This window comes from Aspergillus viridinutans (assembly GCF_018404265.1).
Source record: "Aspergillus viridinutans IFM 47045 DNA, scaffold_2, whole genome shotgun sequence".
NCBI lineage: Eukaryota > Fungi > Ascomycota > Eurotiomycetes > Eurotiales > Aspergillaceae > Aspergillus > Aspergillus viridinutans.
In genome coordinates, this window is record NW_025091218.1 from 2,514,521 (window position 1) to 2,536,712 (window position 22,192).

General features: G+C 53.9%; 13 protein-coding genes across 13 annotated transcripts; 5 read left to right on the forward strand and 8 right to left on the reverse strand.

The window, feature by feature from the left end:
- Nucleotides 1-577: 577 nt before the first annotated feature.
- Aspvir_004382 (uncharacterized protein) lies at nucleotides 578-1,012 on the reverse strand (the record flags this gene model as incomplete). Its single annotated transcript, XM_043267610.1, has 1 exon — nucleotides 578-1,012. One exon carries the CDS (start codon nucleotides 1,010-1,012, stop codon nucleotides 578-580), a length of 435 nt encoding a protein of 144 aa, XP_043123545.1.
- Nucleotides 1,013-1,310: 298 nt separating this feature from the next.
- Nucleotides 1,311-2,219, forward strand: Aspvir_004383 (NmrA/HSCARG family protein; the record flags this gene model as incomplete). Its single annotated transcript, XM_043267611.1, has 1 exon — nucleotides 1,311-2,219. One exon carries the CDS (start codon nucleotides 1,311-1,313, stop codon nucleotides 2,217-2,219), a length of 909 nt encoding a protein of 302 aa, XP_043123546.1.
- A 185-nt stretch (nucleotides 2,220-2,404) lies between these two features.
- On the reverse strand, nucleotides 2,405-2,848 carry Aspvir_004384 (ankyrin repeat domain-containing protein; the record flags this gene model as incomplete). Its single annotated transcript, XM_043267612.1, has 1 exon — nucleotides 2,405-2,848. The coding sequence occupies one exon, from the start codon at nucleotides 2,846-2,848 to the stop codon at nucleotides 2,405-2,407; it is 444 nt and encodes a 147-aa protein (XP_043123547.1).
- Nucleotides 2,849-2,931: 83 nt separating this feature from the next.
- Nucleotides 2,932-3,393, reverse strand: Aspvir_004385 (ankyrin repeat domain-containing protein; the record flags this gene model as incomplete). Its single annotated transcript, XM_043267613.1, has 1 exon — nucleotides 2,932-3,393. The coding sequence occupies one exon, from the start codon at nucleotides 3,391-3,393 to the stop codon at nucleotides 2,932-2,934; it is 462 nt and encodes a 153-aa protein (XP_043123548.1).
- Nucleotides 3,394-4,135: 742 nt separating this feature from the next.
- On the forward strand, nucleotides 4,136-7,189 carry Aspvir_004386 (uncharacterized protein; the record flags this gene model as incomplete). Its single annotated transcript, XM_043267614.1, has 4 exons — nucleotides 4,136-4,302; nucleotides 4,348-4,660; nucleotides 4,707-6,373; nucleotides 6,430-7,189. 4 exons carry the CDS (start codon nucleotides 4,136-4,138, stop codon nucleotides 7,187-7,189), a joined length of 2,907 nt encoding a protein of 968 aa, XP_043123549.1.
- Nucleotides 7,190-7,468: 279 nt separating this feature from the next.
- On the forward strand, nucleotides 7,469-9,565 carry Aspvir_004387 (transcription factor domain-containing protein; the record flags this gene model as incomplete). The annotated part of the gene is made up of 5 exons (XM_043267615.1): nucleotides 7,469-7,551; nucleotides 7,703-8,678; nucleotides 8,720-8,826; nucleotides 8,875-9,170; nucleotides 9,213-9,565. The coding sequence occupies 5 exons, from the start codon at nucleotides 7,469-7,471 to the stop codon at nucleotides 9,563-9,565; spliced, it is 1,815 nt and encodes a 604-aa protein (XP_043123550.1).
- Nucleotides 9,566-9,574: 9 nt separating this feature from the next.
- Nucleotides 9,575-10,405, reverse strand: Aspvir_004388 (uncharacterized protein; the record flags this gene model as incomplete). The annotated part of the gene is made up of 3 exons (XM_043267616.1): nucleotides 9,575-9,766; nucleotides 9,814-10,030; nucleotides 10,113-10,405. The coding sequence occupies 3 exons, from the start codon at nucleotides 10,403-10,405 to the stop codon at nucleotides 9,575-9,577; spliced, it is 702 nt and encodes a 233-aa protein (XP_043123551.1).
- A 41-nt stretch (nucleotides 10,406-10,446) lies between these two features.
- On the reverse strand, nucleotides 10,447-11,248 carry Aspvir_004389 (uncharacterized protein; the record flags this gene model as incomplete). The annotated part of the gene is made up of 3 exons (XM_043267617.1): nucleotides 10,447-10,568; nucleotides 10,616-10,816; nucleotides 10,876-11,248. The coding sequence occupies 3 exons, from the start codon at nucleotides 11,246-11,248 to the stop codon at nucleotides 10,447-10,449; spliced, it is 696 nt and encodes a 231-aa protein (XP_043123552.1).
- Nucleotides 11,249-12,037: 789 nt separating this feature from the next.
- On the reverse strand, nucleotides 12,038-14,650 carry Aspvir_004390 (putative transcriptional regulatory protein; the record flags this gene model as incomplete). Its single annotated transcript, XM_043267618.1, has 1 exon — nucleotides 12,038-14,650. One exon carries the CDS (start codon nucleotides 14,648-14,650, stop codon nucleotides 12,038-12,040), a length of 2,613 nt encoding a protein of 870 aa, XP_043123553.1.
- A 463-nt stretch (nucleotides 14,651-15,113) lies between these two features.
- Nucleotides 15,114-16,498, reverse strand: Aspvir_004391 (serine hydrolase domain-containing protein; the record flags this gene model as incomplete). The annotated part of the gene is made up of 4 exons (XM_043267619.1): nucleotides 15,114-15,544; nucleotides 15,589-15,880; nucleotides 15,939-16,000; nucleotides 16,315-16,498. 4 exons carry the CDS (start codon nucleotides 16,496-16,498, stop codon nucleotides 15,114-15,116), a joined length of 969 nt encoding a protein of 322 aa, XP_043123554.1.
- An 832-nt stretch (nucleotides 16,499-17,330) lies between these two features.
- Nucleotides 17,331-19,001, forward strand: Aspvir_004392 (flavin-containing monooxygenase; the record flags this gene model as incomplete). The annotated part of the gene is made up of 1 exon (XM_043267620.1): nucleotides 17,331-19,001. One exon carries the CDS (start codon nucleotides 17,331-17,333, stop codon nucleotides 18,999-19,001), a length of 1,671 nt encoding a protein of 556 aa, XP_043123555.1.
- A 258-nt stretch (nucleotides 19,002-19,259) lies between these two features.
- On the reverse strand, nucleotides 19,260-19,917 carry Aspvir_004393 (uncharacterized protein; the record flags this gene model as incomplete). The annotated part of the gene is made up of 2 exons (XM_043267621.1): nucleotides 19,260-19,760; nucleotides 19,858-19,917. The coding sequence occupies 2 exons, from the start codon at nucleotides 19,915-19,917 to the stop codon at nucleotides 19,260-19,262; spliced, it is 561 nt and encodes a 186-aa protein (XP_043123556.1).
- Nucleotides 19,918-20,656: 739 nt separating this feature from the next.
- On the forward strand, nucleotides 20,657-21,860 carry Aspvir_004394 (SDR family oxidoreductase; the record flags this gene model as incomplete). Its single annotated transcript, XM_043267622.1, has 6 exons — nucleotides 20,657-20,711; nucleotides 20,762-21,020; nucleotides 21,071-21,234; nucleotides 21,282-21,481; nucleotides 21,531-21,681; nucleotides 21,736-21,860. The coding sequence occupies 6 exons, from the start codon at nucleotides 20,657-20,659 to the stop codon at nucleotides 21,858-21,860; spliced, it is 954 nt and encodes a 317-aa protein (XP_043123557.1).
- Nucleotides 21,861-22,192: the final 332 nt, after the last annotated feature.

Genomic DNA, 22,192 nt, shown 5'->3' on the forward strand with positions numbered 1-22,192 from the left:
GTGATATCAAGAGGAAGGGGAGACTAGCTTTTGGAATGCTGCTTTACCTCTAGCCAGGTCCCTGGTTTCATCCAGACGGGGTGGTTTAGGGCTACCTTCTTAACAATCTCGTGCCCGATGCCGGTGTTGCCGCGGGGTTGGGCCCCATGGGAGGTCTCCGGGGGCAACAATGGCCGCTCTGGTCTCAATCGGATCGAACCATTGAGAACTAGGGCATGTCTTGATGATGCTCCGAGTACCTCGAGGATACGGAGATAACAGTATCGGACACCGACACTTGACGTGAAGTAATTGCCCTTAATTAACACTAAGTTACTCCAGGGGAGACACGTCAAAGTACTTCCTAGTAAGCCTAGCAATATATCAATCTGCTTCTCGTTGCAAAGTCACACATCCGGCTGACTTCTGGTATTCATTTTCCCTAGCAATATGATCATCCTGTGAGTCTGATATGCTTCGACTACTCGATTCTTTGTCTCCCTTAATGACAACAACAGTCCACTTGGCACTATAACAGCGTAAAGGCATTATACAAGTGTGATTACGAGCTGTTGGGTCCACAGACACATCTCGCCTCTCAAATCATCGTGCATCCCGCAGCGAGGGCGTTGGTGATGCCGCGGACGAGAGTACGACCGTCGCGTTCATCTGCATCAGCTGCATTTCTCCTCAATAAGAGGGGGAATCGCCTTGGCCCGCGCTGACAACAGTGCCGGCGACCTCCCGACAGAGCCCTGAGGTCTGCAGGCCGTGAACAGGACCCAGCTTTGTCGTCCATCTGTTCCCTGCATCTGACACATCGAGACCTCGTCGACACGGCTCTCGAAGAGCTCGGCGAAGCGAAGCAGCAGCCAGTAACGCTCGAGCAGATTTGTTCCCAGCGCAGGAAGGCCGCAGCGGCCGAGTGGACGGCCTGCACGGCCAGCTCTGGTGTGACGGTCCAGCCGTCGTGAAGGATGTCCTTGTCCGGGCTGAAACCCGTCCGTCGTGGCTGCTCGTCGTTCGGGTCCATCGTGCTATACCATATGCCAATAAAGCTAATCGGCCGGAAGCAAGTACTAAGAAGACAAAGTTATGAGTAAGAAATGCATGCATAATTTCTAATTCTTATTCTTATCTTATTAATCTTCTTGACTACGGGGTAATTAGCGGCTAATTCCTGTGGTTGTTTCACGCCGGATTTAAGCCTGGATTTATGTCTATATTCCGACACCTGCGCTGCACTTAAGCAGCACCTCAGCTTGCCCTCATTACAAGGCATCTACTCTGTTGCGCAAACACATTTCCTAGCTAATCTTCGTACTATCATCATGACTCAACTCCTAGTCGTCTTCGGCGCCACAGGCCAACAGGGCAGCTCGGTCATCAACCACGTCCTGTCCGACCCCGTTCTCTCCAGCAAATATTTCCTCCGCGGCGTCACCCGAGATGTCACCAAACCCGCCGCGCAGGATCTCCAAAAGAAAGGCGTGGAGGTCGTCCCAGGCAACCTCGACGACCCGGCATCCATCCACGCCGCCCTGCGCGGCGCACACACCGTCTTCGCCATGACACGCACAGTCTACGACGAGCAGGCCCAAGCCCGCGACGAACGACAAGGCAAAACCATCGCCGACGCGGCCATAGCCAGCGGCGCACAGTACCTAATCTGGAGTTCGTCGGTACACGCCGGCAACACCTCCGGCGGGAAGTATCCCGTCCCGGCGTACGACGCCCACTACAACGTCGAGCAGTATATCCGCGGCCTCCCCATCCGGAGTGCGTTTGTGGCGCCGGGGACCTTCATGCAGAATCTGCGCGGCATGATGTGGCCCCGGCCGCGCGAGGACGGGTCGTACGTCATCGCCAACATCCACAGTCCGCAGGCGCGGTTCCCCTGGCTGGATGTCGAGGCGGATATGGGCAAGTTTGTGGGTGTTGTTCTTGCGGAGCCGGAGAAGTATCAGGGGAAGGTTCTGGCTGCGTCATCGTGCATTCATTCCTTTGAGGAGGTGGTGCGGATTCTGAGTGCGGTCTCTGGTAAGACGATGAAGTATGTGGAGATGCCCGAGGCGAAGTTCCGAGAGTTCTGTCCTCCTGCTGGTGCGGATGCTATTGTGAATATGTTTTGGTTTATTCAGGAGTTTGGGTATTATGGTGCGGAGACTGAAAAGGTGGTGGAGTGGTCGGTCCAGCAGGTCAATATGGAGGACTTTGCCAAAACTATTCAGTTTGCGTAGTGCGAGGACATGGCCAAATACTCATTATTGCTATTCTTCCTTGAGATCGTACACGTATCTGCTAGTAGGATGACAGACGCGGGTAATCTACACATCGTACATAGCAATAGCCACTGTTATCCAGTTCTTCTCATGTAATTGACCGGTTAACTATATTCCTTGTCTTGAAACACTTGGCCATCTGCTCATATACTTTGGCTCTTCCCAGATCCTCCTCCACCGTCGACGCATCCCATAACTGATTCTCCACCTCGTGCTACCAGGTGCAGGGGAGTACTGCCATATATGCTTGTTCTTGCATTGATATCAGCGCCTGCTTCCAGCAGGGCCTCCATCCTGCTACGAACACCTGACCAAGCAGCACGGTGAATTGGATAGACGAGTCCCCACTTGTCTGGTCTTGGATTAAAGAACCACTCGTGTAGCCGCTCGCCTATCCGTCCACTGGATGAGAAGCAGCGCGAATCAGCAGCCGCGTTGACATCGGCGCCATACTGGATCAGATAGCGGACCAATGTAGAATCCACTGCGCCTTGCTCTGAAATCGCGGCATAATGTAGAGCCGTGTGGTTTCCAGGATTCGATCCGATGTTTGGGTCAGCGCCGTGCTCGAGAAGGTACTTGGTCATAGTTATCTGACAGGCAAAAATGGCAGATTGCAATGGGGTCTAGCCATGGCTACCAATGTCATTCACAGTCAAGCAACTATGATCTAATATCCATTGAACAGTATCCACACGACCGCCTTCTGCTGCGCGGTGCAGAATAGATCCATTGTCTTGCTCCGAGCTTGGACATCCACGCCAGCTTCTACTAGCATCTGTACCACAGCTAGCGAACTACGGTATGCGGCTTCATGCAGCACGGTCTCTCCATAGGGATTACGGAGCTGGATATCCGTAGAGCCAGCAAGTAGCTCCCTGACAGCAGGAAGGTTATCTGCCTGAACAGCGTACCATAGTGGGCTCTCCCTGGTTGAAGTAAGAGCATTGATATCTGCCCCTGCGGCAATCAAGTATTTCAACAACGCTGTTTCATCCTCCCTCTTTTCCTCAACCCATTCACTCCTTTCCCCGGCCGCAAAATGCAACGGCGTCTCTGCATCCATGTTCACAGCATGAATATTCGCCTCTTCGCGAACCAGCACCTGCACACACACTAGGCTGCGGCTCATTGCTGCAAAATGGATCGGCGTTTCCTGCGCAGCTGCCCAGTCAGAAAAGCTATACGCTCTCTGCCTATAAATTGGATAATCGTTTCGAGGATCTGTGGATCTCCCTTCAGTGCTGCGCAATGTAGGGCATCTCTCCCCATATCATCAGCCCTGTCATGGACATCATGCTGGAGAAGAAGCGTGGGGATTTCGTGTCTGCCGTACAGGATGGCCTCGTGCAGTGGGGTACAGTCTAAGCTGTGGCCATCTGGGGAGACTCCAGTATCTAGAAGATGGGTAACTGTAGCAATGTCGTTGCGCTGGATTGCTTCGACTAGTGCGCGTTCTTCTTCTAAGCCTCCGGGTCCGACTGAAGACATTAGACCAAGGGAAAGGAAGGTAAATTGGAGAAAACAGAACGGATAACCATCAGTTAGTTAAAGAAATCTGATGTCCGCGATGTACGCCTAGTCTAGGTTACATTCCATAGTCATGGTGCATAGATACCTCGGTAACTGATTAGTTTCCCAGTTTGCGCAGGAAAGTAGCCCTTAGGCTCTGATGAAATATTTAGATAGTCACATTAATAGTAGATCTTAGTTCCGAAGACTATTTCATCATAAGTTCATAACAAGTTGTCGATCCTGACTGCTCCAGGAATGTATCCACCGTGAGAACTCTAAAAACTCCGCGTTCTTTTCGTCTGTTCATCTCCTGATCCTCTCTTCTCTCGCCATTGCCATTGATCACCATCGATAGAATAATGTCTTCAGAAACCCCCGGCAAGAAGTCCCTGCCGGCATGGCTCCATTTCAATTCCCACGACCTCAAAACCCTCTTCCGCTGTGCAGCCGCAGCATGGGTTGCCACCATCCTGATGTTCATCCATCCCACTCTGCGAACCATCGGAATAGCCACGTTTTTCGGATGGTGAGTTAATCATCTACAGACAAATTGATTGATCTGACTTGGTAGTCTGGTTCTCTTCATCAATCCCCCCTCCGGCATCCTCTTCATTTTTGTCCTGGGGACACTGACCCTGTTGATTGGCATGGCCCTGGCCTGGGCTTGGGGCGTCATCACCATGAAAGCCGCGCTGGCTGCTCGTCCTCAGACGGACACGCTGGCCCGTCTGCAGGCACTCGGACAGGAGGCAGCCAGACAGGCGAATGCCACCGGCCAGAGTGCGGCCAGCGTGCAGTCGCAGCTCGTCTACGACGGGTTCATGCTTGATGCGCGGGTTTCCGTCGTTTACTTTGTTATGATTTGCGTTTTTATCTACTTTTTGGTAAGTTCCCCCTCTTTTTGATTAATAAGGTGACTGACATGAACAGGCCCGGCTGCGCGCCGCAAACCCCAAGTTCACGCTCGTCCAGATCTTCGGGACCATCATTTCGGATCTGTTTCTGACGATAGGCCCGCTTCTGCCTTCGTTTCGGGGGACGCTGCCCAAGCTTTTGATTATCCCTGCGGCGATTGGCGCGGGACTGGGCCTTGTCGCCTCGTTGCTGCTCTTCCCGCAGTCGACGTCGCATGCGGTCCTGGCTGGTATGCAGGCACTTGTCGAGTTGGCCAAGCAGCCGCTCAGGTTGACGGCCGCTCGCACTGAGGAGCTGGATTTGAAGACGTTAATAGCGCTCAAGGGTCAGCTCATCGCTGGATACAAGGCCATGGAGCCGGCGATGGGGTTCCTGCCCCTGGATTTCTCGCGCGGCCGGTGGAATGCGGCCGATGTGAAGAGCCTGAGGCAGCCTGTGCGGCAGGTTCTTGTGAGCACGGTGCAGCTGCTGGATTATCATATCAACCGGCTGAGTGCGCGGGCTAATGTGGACCGCGTCCGGGCGATATCCAAGGCGGGGACGCCGGTGAGTACCTCGGATGGACCCCGTCAGGAGGACAAAGTGGAAGTCGGACAGCGGCAGATGCTGGAGAGCTTGGAGATGATTGAAGCGATGACCAGCCCCGAGTCGGAGGCGCTGCGGTCTGGCACGGATGCCATTCTGTGGGAATCCAGCGGAGAGATTCTGCAGGTGTGCGAGGAGGTGGCCGGCGTGGCGGTCGAGTGCATCCACGCGGTCAACTCGCGGCGCTGGCTGGGATCGCGGGCCCCGGATCGGTTGGACGAATGTCAGAAACTGCTGGAGAAACTGCGTGCGGCGCGGGCCTCGTTTGCCGAGGAGACCACCGAGAAGCTGATCGAGAAACACGGCGAGATTTTTGATGAAAGCGGAAGCCTCAAGCGCCTCGATACCATTGGCGGCACGTCCATCAGCAGCGTCATGGCCGGCCTGGCCTTTGAGGAGTTGGTCATCTCCGTCGCGGACGCTCTAGACCAGTTCCTGTCGCAGATTGTGGCTCTCCTCGAGGCCCGGCCAAAACCGCGTCTGTGGTTTCCCACCAGCATTGAATACGCCATTGGCTGGGTGCTGCGCCGGGACGCTCGCACTCCGGTCGCGGGACAATCGTCCGACCAGGACCCGGACGATCCAGCAGTCCAGACGGATGAGACGCAGCAACTCTTCCGGCGGATCAGCCGGGGATATCGCGTCAAGCAGCGGAGTGGTCTTGGCCGCGTGGTGCTGGGAACGTACCACTGGTTTATTAGCGCCGAGGGTCTTTTCGCCTTGCGCATGGTCGTCTTGACGATTGCCCTAGCAGTGCCTGCCGTCATTCCATCGAGTTCGGGATTCTACTACCGCGAAAAAGGCCTCTGGGGACTTATCATGGGGCAGACCACGCTGCTAGTGTACATGTCCGACTTTACCTTTTCGCTCATATGCCGGGCCGTTGGCACAGTGATCGGGGGCGTCGTAGGACTGGTCGCGTGGTATATCGGCTCCGGACATGGACCGGGCAATCCGTACGGACTGGCTGCCATCTCCGCCCCGATTATTGTGATCTTCATGTGGGGACGTCTCTTTCTCAGTCCTGCAATGCTGCAAGCGACCGTCATGAGCGCCGCAACCTTTTTCCTCGTCATCGGATACAGCTTCGCCGACACGTATGTCCCTCCCCTTTGCCATTCCGGCCCCTATCTATATATACTGACCGCCGCAGACAAATACCTCAATACGGCAATCCCGGCGTCGGCTACAACGTCTTCTGGCGCCGTCTGGTCCTGGTCTTTGTCGGTTTCGCCGCGGCACTGGTCGTCCAGAACTTCCCTCGCCCCCCCTCAGCAGCACGGCACATCTGCACCTCGCTGTCCAACACCCTCCGCCGACTGACAGACCACTACGCTCTTTTGCTCTCGTGCTGGGCGCGCCCCAACAACGACCCGCGCATGGCGGAGCTGCTATCTATCGAGGTCGCCGAGCGGCTCGCCGCGCTGAACGGCCCCATCGCCCTCCTCGGGCTGGAATTCTCCAGCTCCCGCTTCGACAGCGCCAGTCTACGGCAGGTCCAGTCCCTCTGCCAGACGCTCAACCAGAACCTGGGTCGGCTGCTGCTGCTGTCTGCAACGCTACCGCTCGAGCTGCAGGAGCGGCTGGCGCGGACGTCGGGGGTGCTGGAGCAGCGGTCCATCGCGGACGTCATGGCTGTGCTGGGGGTTGTGGCGCAGGCGATCAAGACGGGGGATCCGCTGCCGGAGGTGCTGCCGACGCCGTTGACGAAACGCTGCTATGAGTACTGGCGGGGGTCGCAGTTGACTGAGGTGATGCCCCTGCAGACTGACCTCATTAGGGAGAAGGCGTATCGGCGGTACTGTGTGGGGGTGATGGCGTATGTGAAGGTGTTGGCCGCGGTGGATGAGTTGGTGATGGTCGTCAAGGGGGTGTTGGGCGAGGCGCATATTGTCCAGCTGCCTCAGCCTTAGTCTAGCTGTATACTCTGTATATCTGTATATATCATGAAAATAAACTTACTCGTGTATATATCCAAGGCCTGGCGCTTACTGCATCCGTGAGCCGCCCTCATGTAGCACCGTACAATATGGACGTCAACTGGTCAACTGCTGCTCTAGCCTCAGGCATCGGTTAGTTCCCCCTCATCTGGATTCCTTGAATTTCCTCATCCTTTCCTGTCCTGACTCTTGACCTGCAGTCCTGACATCGATTTGCATCCATCGCTATCCACTTCATTCATTCAGGCTAGCATGTCTAATCGTCCGTGGCAGTGCACATACTGCTGCACCAGTTTCAGCCGCTCAAGAGCATCTCCGGAGACACCTTCGGTCACGTATAACTACCTTTCCAACTCGAACCACAAACGTAACTAATAGCAGCAGATGAAAATCTGAGGCCCTTTGGCTGTGCACTCTGTCGGCGATCGTTCACTCGAAAGTATGTTTTTGGTCATATGATGGAGCATTTCTAATGGACCCTGACAGAGACCTTCTGAAACGCCATGAGAGGACATGCAAAGCCCGAGAAGAGGTGGAGGATATCGTGAAGGCTCCTGCAAGCTTTCAGTCAGATCAGCTAGAGCATCCGAGTGAATGTGACCAAGCCGTTGTCTCGTCATGGTCAACCAGAGATGGAGACATCCCTGACCTTCCCAGCTCGGTGGACTTTGCCGCGCTGGACTTTTTATTTGCACCACCGCTAGCTTCGGACAGCATCACGGTGGCTGAGAGGCTGGAATATCTGGCCTACTTTACGAGCGGCAATGGTATGGCCACGTTTCTAGATCGCGAGACGCTCAAACAGCGACAGGAGCTCCTCAAGGGAGTTGACCGACACCCGCACGAAAGAATATACGAAGAATTGCATTGTGCAGACTTGCTGCCAGAAACAATCGACCCCTCACTTATCGACCTGTCATCCAGCGACGGAGATATCCTCATTCGCAAGGCCCGCGAGATTACTGAACATCTCCGCCGAACCATCACCACAAAGTCAGACAGAACCATCATCAAACTAGACTGGGCCCCTGCCGTCCAACAATCCTGCTCCGCCTTTTTCTCAGCTAGCAACATCCGCCGCTTCCTGGGATATTTCTGGTCATTGTGGTACCCCAGCTGTCCCATCGTGCACCGCCCGTCGTTCGATCCGGAGACGGCACGGACGGCTCTGCTGTGTGTTATGCTGATTATTGGAGCCTGTCTGTCGCCGCATGAGGAAGACAACGAAGCGGCCAAGATGTGGTTGGACAGCGTTGAAGAAATGATATTCGGCGATGAGTGTTTTATGGAGAGAGAGACGTCGGATACGTCGACGGGTCCACTACACAACAACGCCGAATGGATGAAGAAGCGCGTCGAATGTATCCAGGCTGCGTATCTGGTCTGCTCACTGCAGAAGAGGGAAGGCTCTGTGGAGGCGCAGGGGCGGATGAGGAGGTATCGTCATGCGACGCTGGTCATGGTGCGTATTCCATTTATCTGCGAATCTGGCTAATAGAACAGCTGGCGAGAGACATCGGGCTTGAATCGGCCACGCATCGCAGCTTGCGGCTGGAGAGCCCGTCCAAGTCGTGGTGGAGGCAGTTCGTCATTGAGGAGGAATCGATCCGGTACGTCTGTCTCAGCTTGGTCACACGCCACTAAGGCTAACTGTATAGGACTCTGACGTATGTATTCCTGATTGATGCCGCCATGGCGATCTTCCACCACACTCCGCCTCGGATGGTGGTTTCGGAGCTCAAGATGGACATGGCTTGTCCCGAGGCTTGTTTTCAGGCAGACACGGCTACAGAGTGCTTTTACGCACTGAGAGAGTGGGAAGGGTCTATTTTCTGGTCTGAGAGACTGTCCGTCGCTGGCGTCGTACGGAGGATATGCCAGGGAGAGCTGGGCGACCGCTCCGTTCTCGAGTTTTCAAAGATGGGAACGCTGAATCTGTTTACGACTGTACAAGGTATGTTGAGTATTCTACGTTGGAACATTGCTAATGATACAGCTCTGCATTCCATGACATTTTACCTGCAAAACTCCTTGGTCTTCGAGTCGACCCTCGCCCCGGTCCAAACTGGTTTGGAGAACTGGCGTCGAATATGGAACGCACGACAACCCGAGGACAAGGACATTTCCAACGAACCACAGACCATCTGGAAGAAGATCGGCTTTGTGCGGTATGCACCTGAATTCTGGCACTTGGCTCGAATCATCGTTGCCCGAATCGCCAGCCCTAGTGATGAACAATGTCCTCTGCCTATAGAGCGGAGACTTGCTCGCTTCGATCATACTGATATGAGGGATATTAATGGATTGATCATGGAGTACCGGCAACTGAACTTGGGAGTTACGCCGTGACTTGTTCACTCAACTGCGAGCTGCTAGTCTTTGTGTAACACGGACGGTGAAGTTGGTCGGCTTCACGAACCACCTGTTCTCCGTCTCCCAATTCGCACGCCCCGTACTGAAATCAAAGTCTCGGACGATCCGGGGGATGAGTTTCGACATTTCCAGAATGGAGATGTGCTTTCCGAGGCATGTCCTAGTCCCGAGGCCGAACTACAGTCGTCAGTATGTCATATACGGGAGAAGGAAAAGAGACCTACAGGCATGTACATCTCGTTCATGGCTTTGAGCTTTTCCGGATTACTCTCCGCCTCGATCCATCTCTCTGGACGAAATGTCGTCGCATCGGGGAAGACTTCCTCATCGTAATGGGCCACCCAGGTGTTAACCCCAACTACCGTACCAGCAGGGAAGAAATAGCCGTTGATCTCGGCCCCGCCGTCTGGAACCACCCTCCACAGCGGCAAGCCCGTGGCACTGTGCATGCGCAGCGCTTCCTTGATCACGGCCTGGAAATATGGCATCTCCTGACTCCCTGAAGGTGACTCTGTCACTGCACCTGCCCTGCGCGGTAAACTCGTCGATCTCGCGCCTGAGCTTCTCCATGGCCTCCGGACAACGCAGGAGGTTATACATGATGGCCGACAGACTGATGGCAGTGGTGTCCGAGCCCGCAATGACGTTCGACAGCCCCATCATGAAAATATGGTAATCCGTCACCTTCTCCGGATCCTTGTCCCGCGCCAGGATCATCTTCTCGACAAAGTTCTGCGTCTCCAGAGGACCGCGCTCGGCTTGCCCGAGGTCAGCCTTTACAGAGAGACCCCTGATCTTCTCCCGGACGAATCGCATGATATACGCTCTCCCCGCCGCACCGGACCAGCGGAACCGGCTCAGTGGCCCAAAAAGCCGCGGATGCCACTCGGGGTATATGCCCACAAGCGTACTTGTACGTTCATCAGCCGCTGCAGCGCGGCAATCGTCCCTTCGATATCCTCTCCGCGATCGAGGAAGCCTCCAAACGTCAGCCGCACGGTGGCGCAACAAGGCAAGCCGACTCACCAAACCGCTGCCCGTAAGTAATATCCCCAATGACATCAAACGCATAACACTGGAAACAATGGCCCAGGTTGAACTCCTCAGCACGGGCCGCGAACTCCCGCAGCCGCATGCAGAAGAGATCCGCGCACCGATCCACAAACGCCTCGTAATGCACCAGCGAGGTCATGGAGTAGAGGCTCGAGAAGCGCTTGCGCGTTTCCGCTACAATCGCTCAGCATTCCATCGGGGTCTGCTATGAAGTTGGGTGCTATGATACATACCATGCCTTTTAACGTCCCGATCAGGAAACAACGTCCACTGGTTCGGATCCGGGTGCTTCCACCCCTCGTACCAGGCGGACTTGGTGAACTTGCTCCCCGTCCCGTAGACGGTTTTTATGGCTGCGCGCCCGGAGATACTATAGTGGTCTGGGGCGATGCGGACGACGGGCCCGTAGCGCCTGTGCAGGGCGATATTGTCCTTCTCGAAGTGGCCGTTTCGCACGCGGTTGACGTACCAGAGTTTTGTGAGGCGGGTGAGGAAGGGGCCTGGGATTCGGGGGAGGGAGAGGGTGCGGAGGGTTGTGGAGAGAGTGCAGAGGAGGGGGTAGAGGATAAGGATGACGATGACGATGGGTATGAGGATGAGGTACATTTTGTTGACATTAATGATGAGATTGAGTCTTGGTATTGATGTCTGCTATAGATATATATGTAGTGGAGAATTGGAGATGATCCTCTCCGCCCCCGCCCCCACCGCCACTGTGGAGTTGTATGGGGCAGCTATAACGTATGACATAGAACCTAGGTACTATTCGGCGGTACTATTCGGCTGTACCCTGGATGAACAATATGTTTGAGGGATATTATGGATACACTTAGGCCGCAGTACCCGGGTCCTAATGACGTCCAAACTCTCGATGCTGATTCTGATGTACGGGGAAGGGGAGACGACCCCGAGACCAGTCTTATTGTCCACTGCTATCGTCTTTGGAGGTTATGGTCAGCTGTTTATATTGCTACGAGAACGTTAATTGAGATAGCAGAGAATTGAGGTCGTTCCGTATATGGCATTTCCATAACGGTATCGGTAGAGACGGCTTTAAATAAGGTCTGGATCCTGACCTACTCAGGATAAAAATGTGAGAAGAAATCATTCTTGTCAATCAACCCTTACTTTCGCATTCGTGGTGTTGATCAGTGATCAATGACATGGTCATCGAATCTCAGTATTGCCTAATCGGGTAATAAAAAGAGAATTCGGACCTCCTGAGGCCAGAGCTCATTGGGCGTACGGTTACCACACCGTAGACATAATACATATAAAGCCAGATAGAACGAATGCAAAGACCCCAGATGCAGCGATATACTCAATTGACTGCGTAAGTTTCTTAATATAGGTGATATCCCTGCTGCTTGAACTAAACCGGGATACTGATATTGCTCAACTCCCAGATATCCGTTCATCAAAAAGCGGCATAGAGGGAATCCGGACACCCTCCCCTACAGAACAAACTGGACCAGAACCCTTCCCCAGCCTCCTATCCAACCGATTCGACAACGACCGCGCAGCCACAAACGCCATATCCGATTTCGTCCCCAGACACCACAACGCCGCGATGCAGAACTCGCAGTTCCGCCTTGCGTACTCGGACGGATCGTCCGGTCTATAGCCGTGCGATAGCGGCGTGATGTCGTCCAGAAGAATGTAAGCCGCCTTGGCGAAACAGCGAATAAGGACGAGCGTCCACGGCTCAGTCAGGAACGCAGCCTCGTTCACCGCGTCGTGGTAGAACCGGATCCGGTTCGCGAGGGACTCCCGGCCCTGCAGACTGCGTTGCGCGATGGCACCGACGGCCAGCGCGTTGTCCCGTCGGAGGGTCGCGACAAAGTCGATTGCGGTGCGCGCCTCGCGGCGGCTTTCCAGACCCAGTCGGCCCTCGTCGATGCCTTTGACAGTGTCGGCTAGCAGCATGGCTGCGAGGTGCCAGTGTCCTGCAACGATGACGTACCAGGACTGGATGCGCGGGGGGAGGTCGTCGTGGTTGGCGTTGCAGCTCTGGAAGAATTGCTTGTAGGTGGTGTTCCAGTGTTGGTAGATGCGGAGAGTCTTCTGGATGATTTCTTCGAGGCGCTCAGGACTCGCGCCGCGGTAGACGAGGGTCTGGAGGCGGGTGACCTGTCGGAAGAGCAGGACTTTGACGGGGCTTGCGTCGGAGAGGATCTCTGCGGCTTCTTCGTAGGAGCATGGCCAGCGCGGCGGGTTCGAGCCCTGGGGTGCGGCCCGTTTGTGGAGGAAGAAGTCGCCCCACAGGTCTTGTTTCTCCTTCAGGGCGCGGGTATATGTGATGTTCCAGCCGTCGAGGTCGACGCTGCTGTCGGTTTTTGCGTTGGATGGCGACACGGACGTTATCTGGCTGTCCTCGTCGGAGATGGCCAGCGGACGCTGATACATGGCGGCCTGCAGGGTATCGAACATGACCACCAGCCAGAAAAGAAGGTTGACGGTTTCCTGGTGCTCGGGGTCGGCGTAGAATGCGTCCGTCTGTGGAGAGGGTGTATCGGCCATGCTGGGTAGATCGATATTGCTCTGCTGCGGCGAACTTTGCGACTTTGGTTTCTGCCGCTCCAGGCGGGTCAGTTTATATCGGATGGAGAATAGCTGGCGCACAGCCGCCTCCATGAACAAGGGCGCGCTGTCATTCTCCAGCAGCTCGTGCAGCTCCATATCCTCGTCCACGTTGAGAGGACGCTGTCCGATGGAGAAAATGATGTTCGCAAACGCAATCCGGAAAGAAGGAATACCCGCTGCGTTCTCCAGAGCCCGACGCGCCTGGTTCCACAAGTTCTCCCGGATTACACGCTCGTGCTGCGCGACGGGCGAGGTCGGCGAAAAGCCATTGCTTCTCGGCATCTTCTGTGCCCACTGCGAGGCGAATGCCATAATCGCGGTGTGGAGAGCCCTCGATGCCAGTTTCTCTTCTGCGGCACTCAGATTTCGACCACGGACAGAAGCATACGCTCGATCTAGCCGACAGACTCGGGTACAGATCCGGTTCGTCCAGTTCGGTCCCCATGCCGCTTGCGCTTTACTAGAAAGTCCACTCGGTGAGGCGTATGGGACTGCCGTGTTGTAGGGACAGTTCTGCTCCGTGAGCCAGCAGGACAACGCATTCTCCATGCTGTCATGGTATATGCGGATGAGATTCTGTGTCATCATCGAGCGGGCATAGCTGTCGGAAATATTATCGGAAAGAACAAATAGATTATCTTTATTCCCAGACGGATATACACTGTCCGCTGAGAACGTTGGTAGACCGTCACCGCTGCTATCCGGTATCACAAAGCCAGGTGACGAGGAGTAATAAGAACCATTCAGTCCCGGGCTTGAATCATCAAATTGTTGAAGCAAATCGAGAGTCTCATCGAGAGAGTGCGGTCCCGAACTCGACAAGCTCTGCTGGTAGTAGTCAAAGCTCGAACAACTGTCCTCGGCTGAGCCCGACGTTTCCGCATTGCTCGACGGTACCTGAGCTGTGTTCGCGTTCCAAAGCATGATACTGAACGGGTCGAGCTCAGATTCCCTGCCTCTCAGCGGTATCGAGACAGCATTCGGCTGCATCGACCAACTCCCTGGCTGATCGACAGAACCACTCGACACCCCATTCCCGGGATTGTTGGATATCCACGACGAGGAGAATAGCATATCGTCCAGCAGGTCCGTCCCCGAGCGGCTTGAAATCACATCTCCCTCAGCTCTAGGCAAGTTGCTCGCATTACGACCTTTCTGCTTTCGAACCCCCCGCGCGGCGGCCCGGTTCTCGACTAACCAGTTGAACGTGCATTCTCGATTATATTTCCTGCAGTTCGAGCACGGGATATTGAGATTGCTCTCTGCTGGCACTCTTCGACTCCCCGCCTCCTCGCGTGCTGCTGATGCTCCCGATACAGATGAAGTTGAAGCGTGCCGGTCTCTGCGAGCGGGAGCATCGCAGGCCCTCTTCCCCTTCCGACATGGATCGCAGCTATGGTGTTGACGTCGACGGTGAGGCTCCATCGCGGCACTTGAAATCAACTGTCAAACGCTAATGATTTCCGGCATACAGCTTCGGCTATTGCCGGGCGATAACTATTGTGGAGAGAGAACTAAGAGATATTTGTTGGGGATAGGGTACGGGGGACCTCATGGTTAGGTGGGTTATGAAGCTTCGAGCCAAGAGGACAATGCGGGGTCTGGAGATTTGCGGACTTTAGTGTTAGGGAAGGAGTCCACGAGACTTGACTGGTCTATCGATGCCTAAATCTAGACGCACTAGATAGAGCCGTTGGATCAATGTGATGCTCTGGTTGGCGGTTGGATTGCGGTGGCTGTTGCTATGTCCACTTGGGGTTGGCGGGCGGAGATACCCCATGGGGAGTTGCCTTCGGGTCACCGGAGGTATAGAGTTCTAAACAAAGACTGACAGATGGACGGTAAATTGGCCAATCAGATGGAATACGCTCAATCCCTACGGCAGAGTCTAATCCTGAACCAGGTCACGGTAGACGGCAGACTCCACATCCAGCCAGAGACTCCAAACCTGAGGATCGGCAAAGGGCAAGAGCTGAGTACAGACCATCCCTGTGACCCCTTTCTCCCTATCGCACCACCACCACAGATTTGCCAGTCCTGCCCAGTGCGCCGTCCCTTCAGACCGTCCCGTTGGTCCTCCGGTCAGCATAAATGGGAGTCCCCACCCCTGAGGTGTCGGCGATGGGTACAGATGAGCTATTGCGTTAGTGAGATCAGGCTTCGAAGGTGGGATTCCTTGTGCCGCGAAATTGGGAAGATTGGGAATCTGGTTGCGGAACATCTCCTCGACAGTCGCTTTATCGAGGATTCGCTTGCCGGTGATGGGTGAGGTGCCGTCGTTTAGGAGTGTAGCAAGGATTTCTGCCAGTAGCAGCCTATCTGTATTTCCTCAGAATGACAGACATAGTACAAGACACACATACGACAGTACTCCTGTGGTTTAGCAAAACAACCCGCTCCACCACTATTGAAGCAGGTCTTGATGTCCTCAGAGGTCTGCACAGTCAGAGGCCGCCGAAACAGGTGCTCTCGGCCGGAGATATGGCCTTGAGGGTCTCTCTGATTCATGTGGATTAGCTTCTCTTTCATTGACGCCGGTGCAAACATTGAAATGTTATTCAGCCCGAGGGGCTTAAAGATGTTGCGGTGGAAATAGTCGTTCAACGGGAGCCCGGTGACTCGCTCCACCATGATCCCTGCCCAGTCGATGTTGACCTTAAACATAAACTAGCAAATGATCTGAGAAGTAGCTTTGCTAGCTGGACGAACGCACCCCATATTCCCATTTCTCCCCAGACTGATGAATCAATGGCTGCAGCATATCGTAGATGTGTCCTAGAACTCGTCGTAGCCAATCGGCTTGCTGTAGGCTCTCAACTTTTCATTAAAGAATGTATACCCAAACCCAGCTATGCCCCAGTCAGCGCTTGCTTTCACGAGGAAATTCCCACTCACAGTATGGTTCAACAGCATCCTCAAGGCGATTCCCTATGCTTCTTGACCAAACTCCCATCATCCTGCAACACCTTCACCTCTTTCAGCTCAGGGCATATCTTCTCAACCTGGTCGGAATAATAGCCGCTGTTCGACAAGCTGCATACCCGCGATTCCCGTGATCATCTTCGTGCACGATGCAATTTAGAATATACTGTCGAGCGTCATCGGCTCTTCAGAGCCATATCCACGCTTTCCACTCGCATGCGCAAAGTGCTCCTTGCCGTCCTTGCCGACGACTACCACCACTGCACCTGGGATACCCTTTTCCTGGTCTGCGCATGCTGCATCTACCCTCTCTTTGAGGGCTGTTACCGCTTGAGGAGAAAGAGATGCCATTTTCAGAAGATAGAACCCAGGTATGTGTGGCCAAATCCCGTCCTTGCTTAGCGATCGAACTGAATACAACGCGCGTCGTTACCCCTCATCATATAACAACCATACCTCGGTGGTCGGCATTGATCGTCCAACAAATTGTACTTTAAATCTAGTAAGTTGGTTAGAACAACGCCAGGTTGGAGTCAGGACTGGACCTGAAGTGTCTCCCACTGATTGCTACAGTGAACTCGGGGTTGCGGAACCGCACGCAGACACCTCGGTCAGAACTGCGATGGACACCGGCCAGAATACGTCTATCAGTGCGGATCTGCACAGATATGCATGCTAGTGACAATGTGATGGCGATTATCTGCCAATTGTTTGTGATGTGCTTTCTGCGTGCGGGGAAGTCGGGGAGAAGTGTATGTTCTGTGTCTAGGTACTAGCAGAAGTACCTTGCATGCTTGCTAGACAGAGGAGAACATGAGCGTTTACCTTTGAGCTTCGTGTTATTATTGCCTTATGCAGAACCCGTCAAGAGGGGAAAACAAGTCGAGTATGTTCATTGGTGATAGAAAAGCCTCGGTTGGGTTGAGGGTGATAATACGTGCTTCATGCAGTCAGTGTAACGGTCCAGTCTGAGAACCTGCTACATGGACTTACTTAGGTGATCCTTGTCCAGGTTTCAGCAAGAGGGGCTGGAGATGTTTGCCTGGATGGACATACAGTGACTCGTGAACTGTATAGGGCGCCTTGAGTTCACGAATACTTAAAGCAGGTTGAAATCGTCGGCTACACGTCATGTCCGTTACAGACCTCAATCAAAGAAATTGACTCAAGCTCAGCTTCAAACATGCACATCAGGAAAGAACTTAGCGAATATGTCTCCCGTCGAGGCACGACTGGACCCTACGCTGATAACCTCAACGTCGATGTCTTGATCGTGGGAGCCGGCTTCGGCGGCATCTACTGCCTTTATGAAATGCGGAAGCTGGGTCTCAAGACCGTCATATACGAGGCCGGCGACGACGTTGGCGGCACCTGGCGCTGGAACTGTTATCCAGGAGCCGCGGTGGACTCGGAAATTCCAGAGTACCAGTACTCCATTCCAGAGACCTGGAAGGGGTGGACCTGGTCGACGAACTACCCCAACTACGAGGAGCTGAGACGGTACTTTGACCATGTTGACCAGGTGCTCCAGGTAAAGAAGGACTGCGCCTTCAACAGCGTGGTGGTGGAGGCCCGGTTTAACACAGACGAGGGTCGCTGGCACGTCCAAACGGCCGATGGGAGAATGGCGTCCTCAAAGTACCTCATCATAGCCGCTGGTTTCTCTGCAAAGCGATACAGCCCCGAGTGGCCGGGAATGGATGAATTCCAGGGCATCGTCCACCACTCCTCCTTTTGGCCGGGCGAGTACACAATCGATGTCCGAGGGAAGCGCTGCGCGATTATCGGCACCGGCGCGTCAGGCGTCCAAGTCACGCAGGCCTGGGGCCCAAAGGCCGGCTCGCTCAAGGTCTTCCAGCGGACCCCCAACTTGGCCATTCCCATGCGGAAACGCTCCCTATCCGTCGAGGCTCAGCAAGAAGCCAAAGCACTATATCCAGAACTGTTCTCCCTCCGCGAGAAGGCCTTCGCGGGATTCTTGTATACATTCTCCGAAAAGAGTCTATGGGAAGACAACGAAGAAGAACGGGAAGCTCTTTTCGAGAGGTTATGGGCAGAAGGGGGCTTCCGCTTTTGGGTCGCCAGCTACCGCGATTACCTCTTCGACCCCAAAGCCAACCGCATCGTGTACGACTTCTGGTGCAAGAAAGTCCGCCAGCGCATCGGCGATCCCAAGGCCCGAGAGCTGCTCGCGCCCCGCGAGCTACCGCACTACTTCGGCGTCAAGCGACCTTGTCTTGAGGAAAATTACTTTGAGCAGTTCAACCGGGAGAATGTCGACGTCGTCGATATCAAGAATAACCCCATCGTGGCATTCACCGAGACCGGCATCAAGCTCGAAGATGGCTCCGTACACGAAGTCGATATCGTGTGCGTCGCTACCGGCTTCGACGTTACCACTGGAGGTATGACCAGCATGGGATTGACCAGCATCCATGGCACGACACTCAAGGACGAGTGGAAGGACGGCACGTACACGTATCTTGGCCTAACGGTCAGCGGATACCCCAATATGTTTCATCTGTATGGACCGCAAGGACCGACGCTGCTCAGCAATGGACCCACGACCGTGGAGGTCCAGGGCCGCTGGATAGCAGATGCGATCAAGCAGATTGAGCGGCAGGGGATCAAGTATATTGATCCTCTCCCGGAATCAGCTCGCGCTTGGAAGAAACGGATCAATGAACTTTCGGACATCTCGCTCTTGCCTACTACCAAGTCCACGTATATGGGTGGAAGCATCCCTGGGAAAGTGTTTGAGCAGGGAAATTATGCGGGCGGTATACCCCAGTATCTGGCGGAGATTCGCACCGCTCTCCCGAATTTTGAAGGGTTTAATATTGTTAAATATTAGGCAGACTGTTCTGCGTTTGGAGAGAGTCACTCAGTCATTTCTATTAGCTCCTAGTTACAAACGCTTGCTTCCATTCGAATCCGAAAGAACCAGACACCGGACCTTGCATTCCAACCAATATACATGCCGCAAATCCGTATAGATATAAGGAAATTTTGCCAAAGGGGAGAAAGGTAGAAAAAGTACATGAGTTGGGAAAAGCATAACCAGACATGACAAATCATCCTGATCAACTGCACACGGCCTCCGTCGCGTCAATCACTTCCTATCGCCCCAAAGCCCGACAATACCCATAGCAAGCGCAATTCCTGAGCACACAGCTCTAGCACACTGCAGCCGTCTCTCGCGAGCCATCTCCTCACGGACACTCTCGCCATTCACCGTCTCCTCCTCGGCCTCAACAACGACAAGATCCTCGTCCCTCTTGGCGGCATTTCTGCGACAGAAAGACATGCATCCAGAGTCCTGGATGAGACTCTGAGCCCAGGGCTTGAGGCCGAGTTCCCGGTGGAACCAAAAGTCCATTCCGTATGACCCGATGATGGACGCGACGCACATCCAGATAAGGTAAGGGTGTTTACGGTGCTTGGGGGAGACGGAGTATGCGAAGATGAGGCAGCCGTTGGCGATGTTTGTCAGGCGTAAACCATGTTTGCGATTGAGGCGCTTGACTTCGTTGAGAGATCGGAGAGCGTTGGCGGAGGTGGGGAGAAGGCTCAAGGAGGGGATTGTGACAGTGGAGGCGGAGTAGGATAGGCCCTGCGACGTTTCATTAGTCTCATTCATGTTATGGACGAGGAAGCTGTGAAGATAAATGCGAGTGCAAAATTAGGAGTGGTCCATTGTTGAGACTTACGGTGAGAATGCCCAAGGACACTGTTCCCACAAATTTAGTGACAGTGATGGGGCACGCCATTATGCTGGACGGCACGTTGATGAGAAAAGTAGTGATTCTCACACTCTCACAACAGATGTCGATTTTTGTTGGTATGGATGCAGACCATGCAACGCGTGACTTGATGCGGAAGAAGATGGATGATAATCATGAAGGTGGAGAAGCAGCCAAAAAGTGACGTCGGAATTATGGGCCGACCGTCCAATGGCAGGCCGCCAATTAGGTAGCTTGCTGTTCGTGCCTGACTGCCTGAGGCAGCAGCACATATATGCACCAAGTAGGTACTATTCATAGAGCAGTAATTAGAGACACTTGAAGGAGACTAATTGGCATGTTTGAGACATCTACTATGAGAGAGGTCTTGATCTGCCAATATCTACTCCGTGTGAAGTCCAAATGACATGTGACGGGCATATCTGTCAACAAAAGCGCCATAATCATACATAAAGCATGAAATCCAATCCAATCGACTACCTAGATCATAAGGGTATTACAGAGGTCATCGATATCCCGTTCTCTGACTACATCTGCTGCTGAACTGAGGTTGAGATAAACACAAATCATTAATTCGGACATTCCGAGGCTCCGACCGAACAGCCGCGGCATCTTGGCCACTGTGGGGTATGCCATACAGCTAGCTGGCCTGCACTAATGCACTAACATCTCGTTCAATTCATCTATCAGGGGTCTGAACACTGTTGATCTGTCAAGAGCTAGAATCTGATCACGATTTATTCGATAGAATACTGTCACCGCAGAAATGCCAGTTCCCACCGAAGAGTACATCAGCGACTCCTGGAAGGAGGGCCTCTTCAGTTAGTCCCCGTTGAACTCATAGCAACTAACCCGCTAACATAACGTCCAGCAAACAAAGTCGTCTTCTGCACAGGTGGTGCAGGCACCATCTGCAGTGCGCAGGTTCGCGCCCTCGTCCATCTAGGCGCGGACGCATGCATCGTCGGCCGAAACGTCGAGAAAACTGAAAAGGCAGCCAAGGACATTGCCACCGCTCGGCCAGGAGCCAAGGTCATCGGCATTGGCGCAGTTGATGTCCGCAAGTACGATGATCTGAAGGATGCCGTCGATCGCTGCGTCAAGGAGCTCGGGGCTATCGACTTTGTCATGTAGGCTGCCCCCGTCGAGTTCGATGCACTTTTGCTAACAGGGGGTTTAGTGCCGGAGCAGCTGGCAACTTCCTGGCTTCTATCCAGCAGCTGTCGGTCAATGCTTTCAAGTCGGTAATTGATATCGATGTGCTGGGATCGTACAACACCCTCAAAGCGACGATTCCTCACCTCGTCGAATCCGCGAAGAAGCACAGGGTTGACTCGGAGACTCGTACGTTATCTCATTTCCAGCTTGGATCGTATCTGACCGTTTCATAGTGCGGCCCTCGCCGCTCGGCACCGGTGGACGCATCATCTTCGTCAGCGCCACGATCCACTACCGCGCAATGCCCTTCCAGGCACATGTGGCCGTCGCCAAAGCCGGCATCGACGCCTTGTCTCACACCGTGTCCATCGAGTATGGTCCGCTCGGGGTGACGTCGAATATCATCGCTCCGGGACCAATCGCTTCTACAGAGGTACATGGCCTTCATCTAGGGTAACAGATTGTGTATCTAACATTTATAGGGTCTCGACCGCCTCCTGCCCTCTGACATTAAAGAATTATACACCAAATCCCAACCTCTGGGCCGTTTCGGCTCCGTCCGCGATATTGCCGATGCGACGGTCTACCTCTTCTCAAATACCGGTAGTTATGTTTCTGGCCAGATCCTCGTCGGTAAGTGATCTTCTGTGCGAATCAAAATCTAGACCCTCAGGCTGATGCGCGTAGTTGATGGTGCGAGTTGGCGCATGTCGTCTGGAGGTGCGGCGTACGGGCAGCTGCAGTATCCGGATTTCCTGCTCACCGGGGACGCAGTTCAGAACGTCAAAGGGCAGAAGAAATCGAAGCTCTGATTCGGTCATAGTTCTGAAAGAATGCTTTTCTCTTTGTTGGACACGTATAGATTAGTTGCCGCCTGCTCTACAGTATTATTATAAGACATGCTACGCTTTGCTCCGGGATTATATGATAAAATGTGGGAGAAGTGTGAACATATCAACCAAGACATGTTCACGTAAGGTAGCAACCTCGCAGACACCTGATCCGATGGATGCCGATTGACCGGATGACGTCCTGGACCAATCAAATACTGCTGGTACAGGTGTCTAAGACAATGCCTTTGTGCTGTTCAATGTCCCAATTGTTCAGGCTGTCTTCCGCCATGCCAACATTGAACAAAGAACAA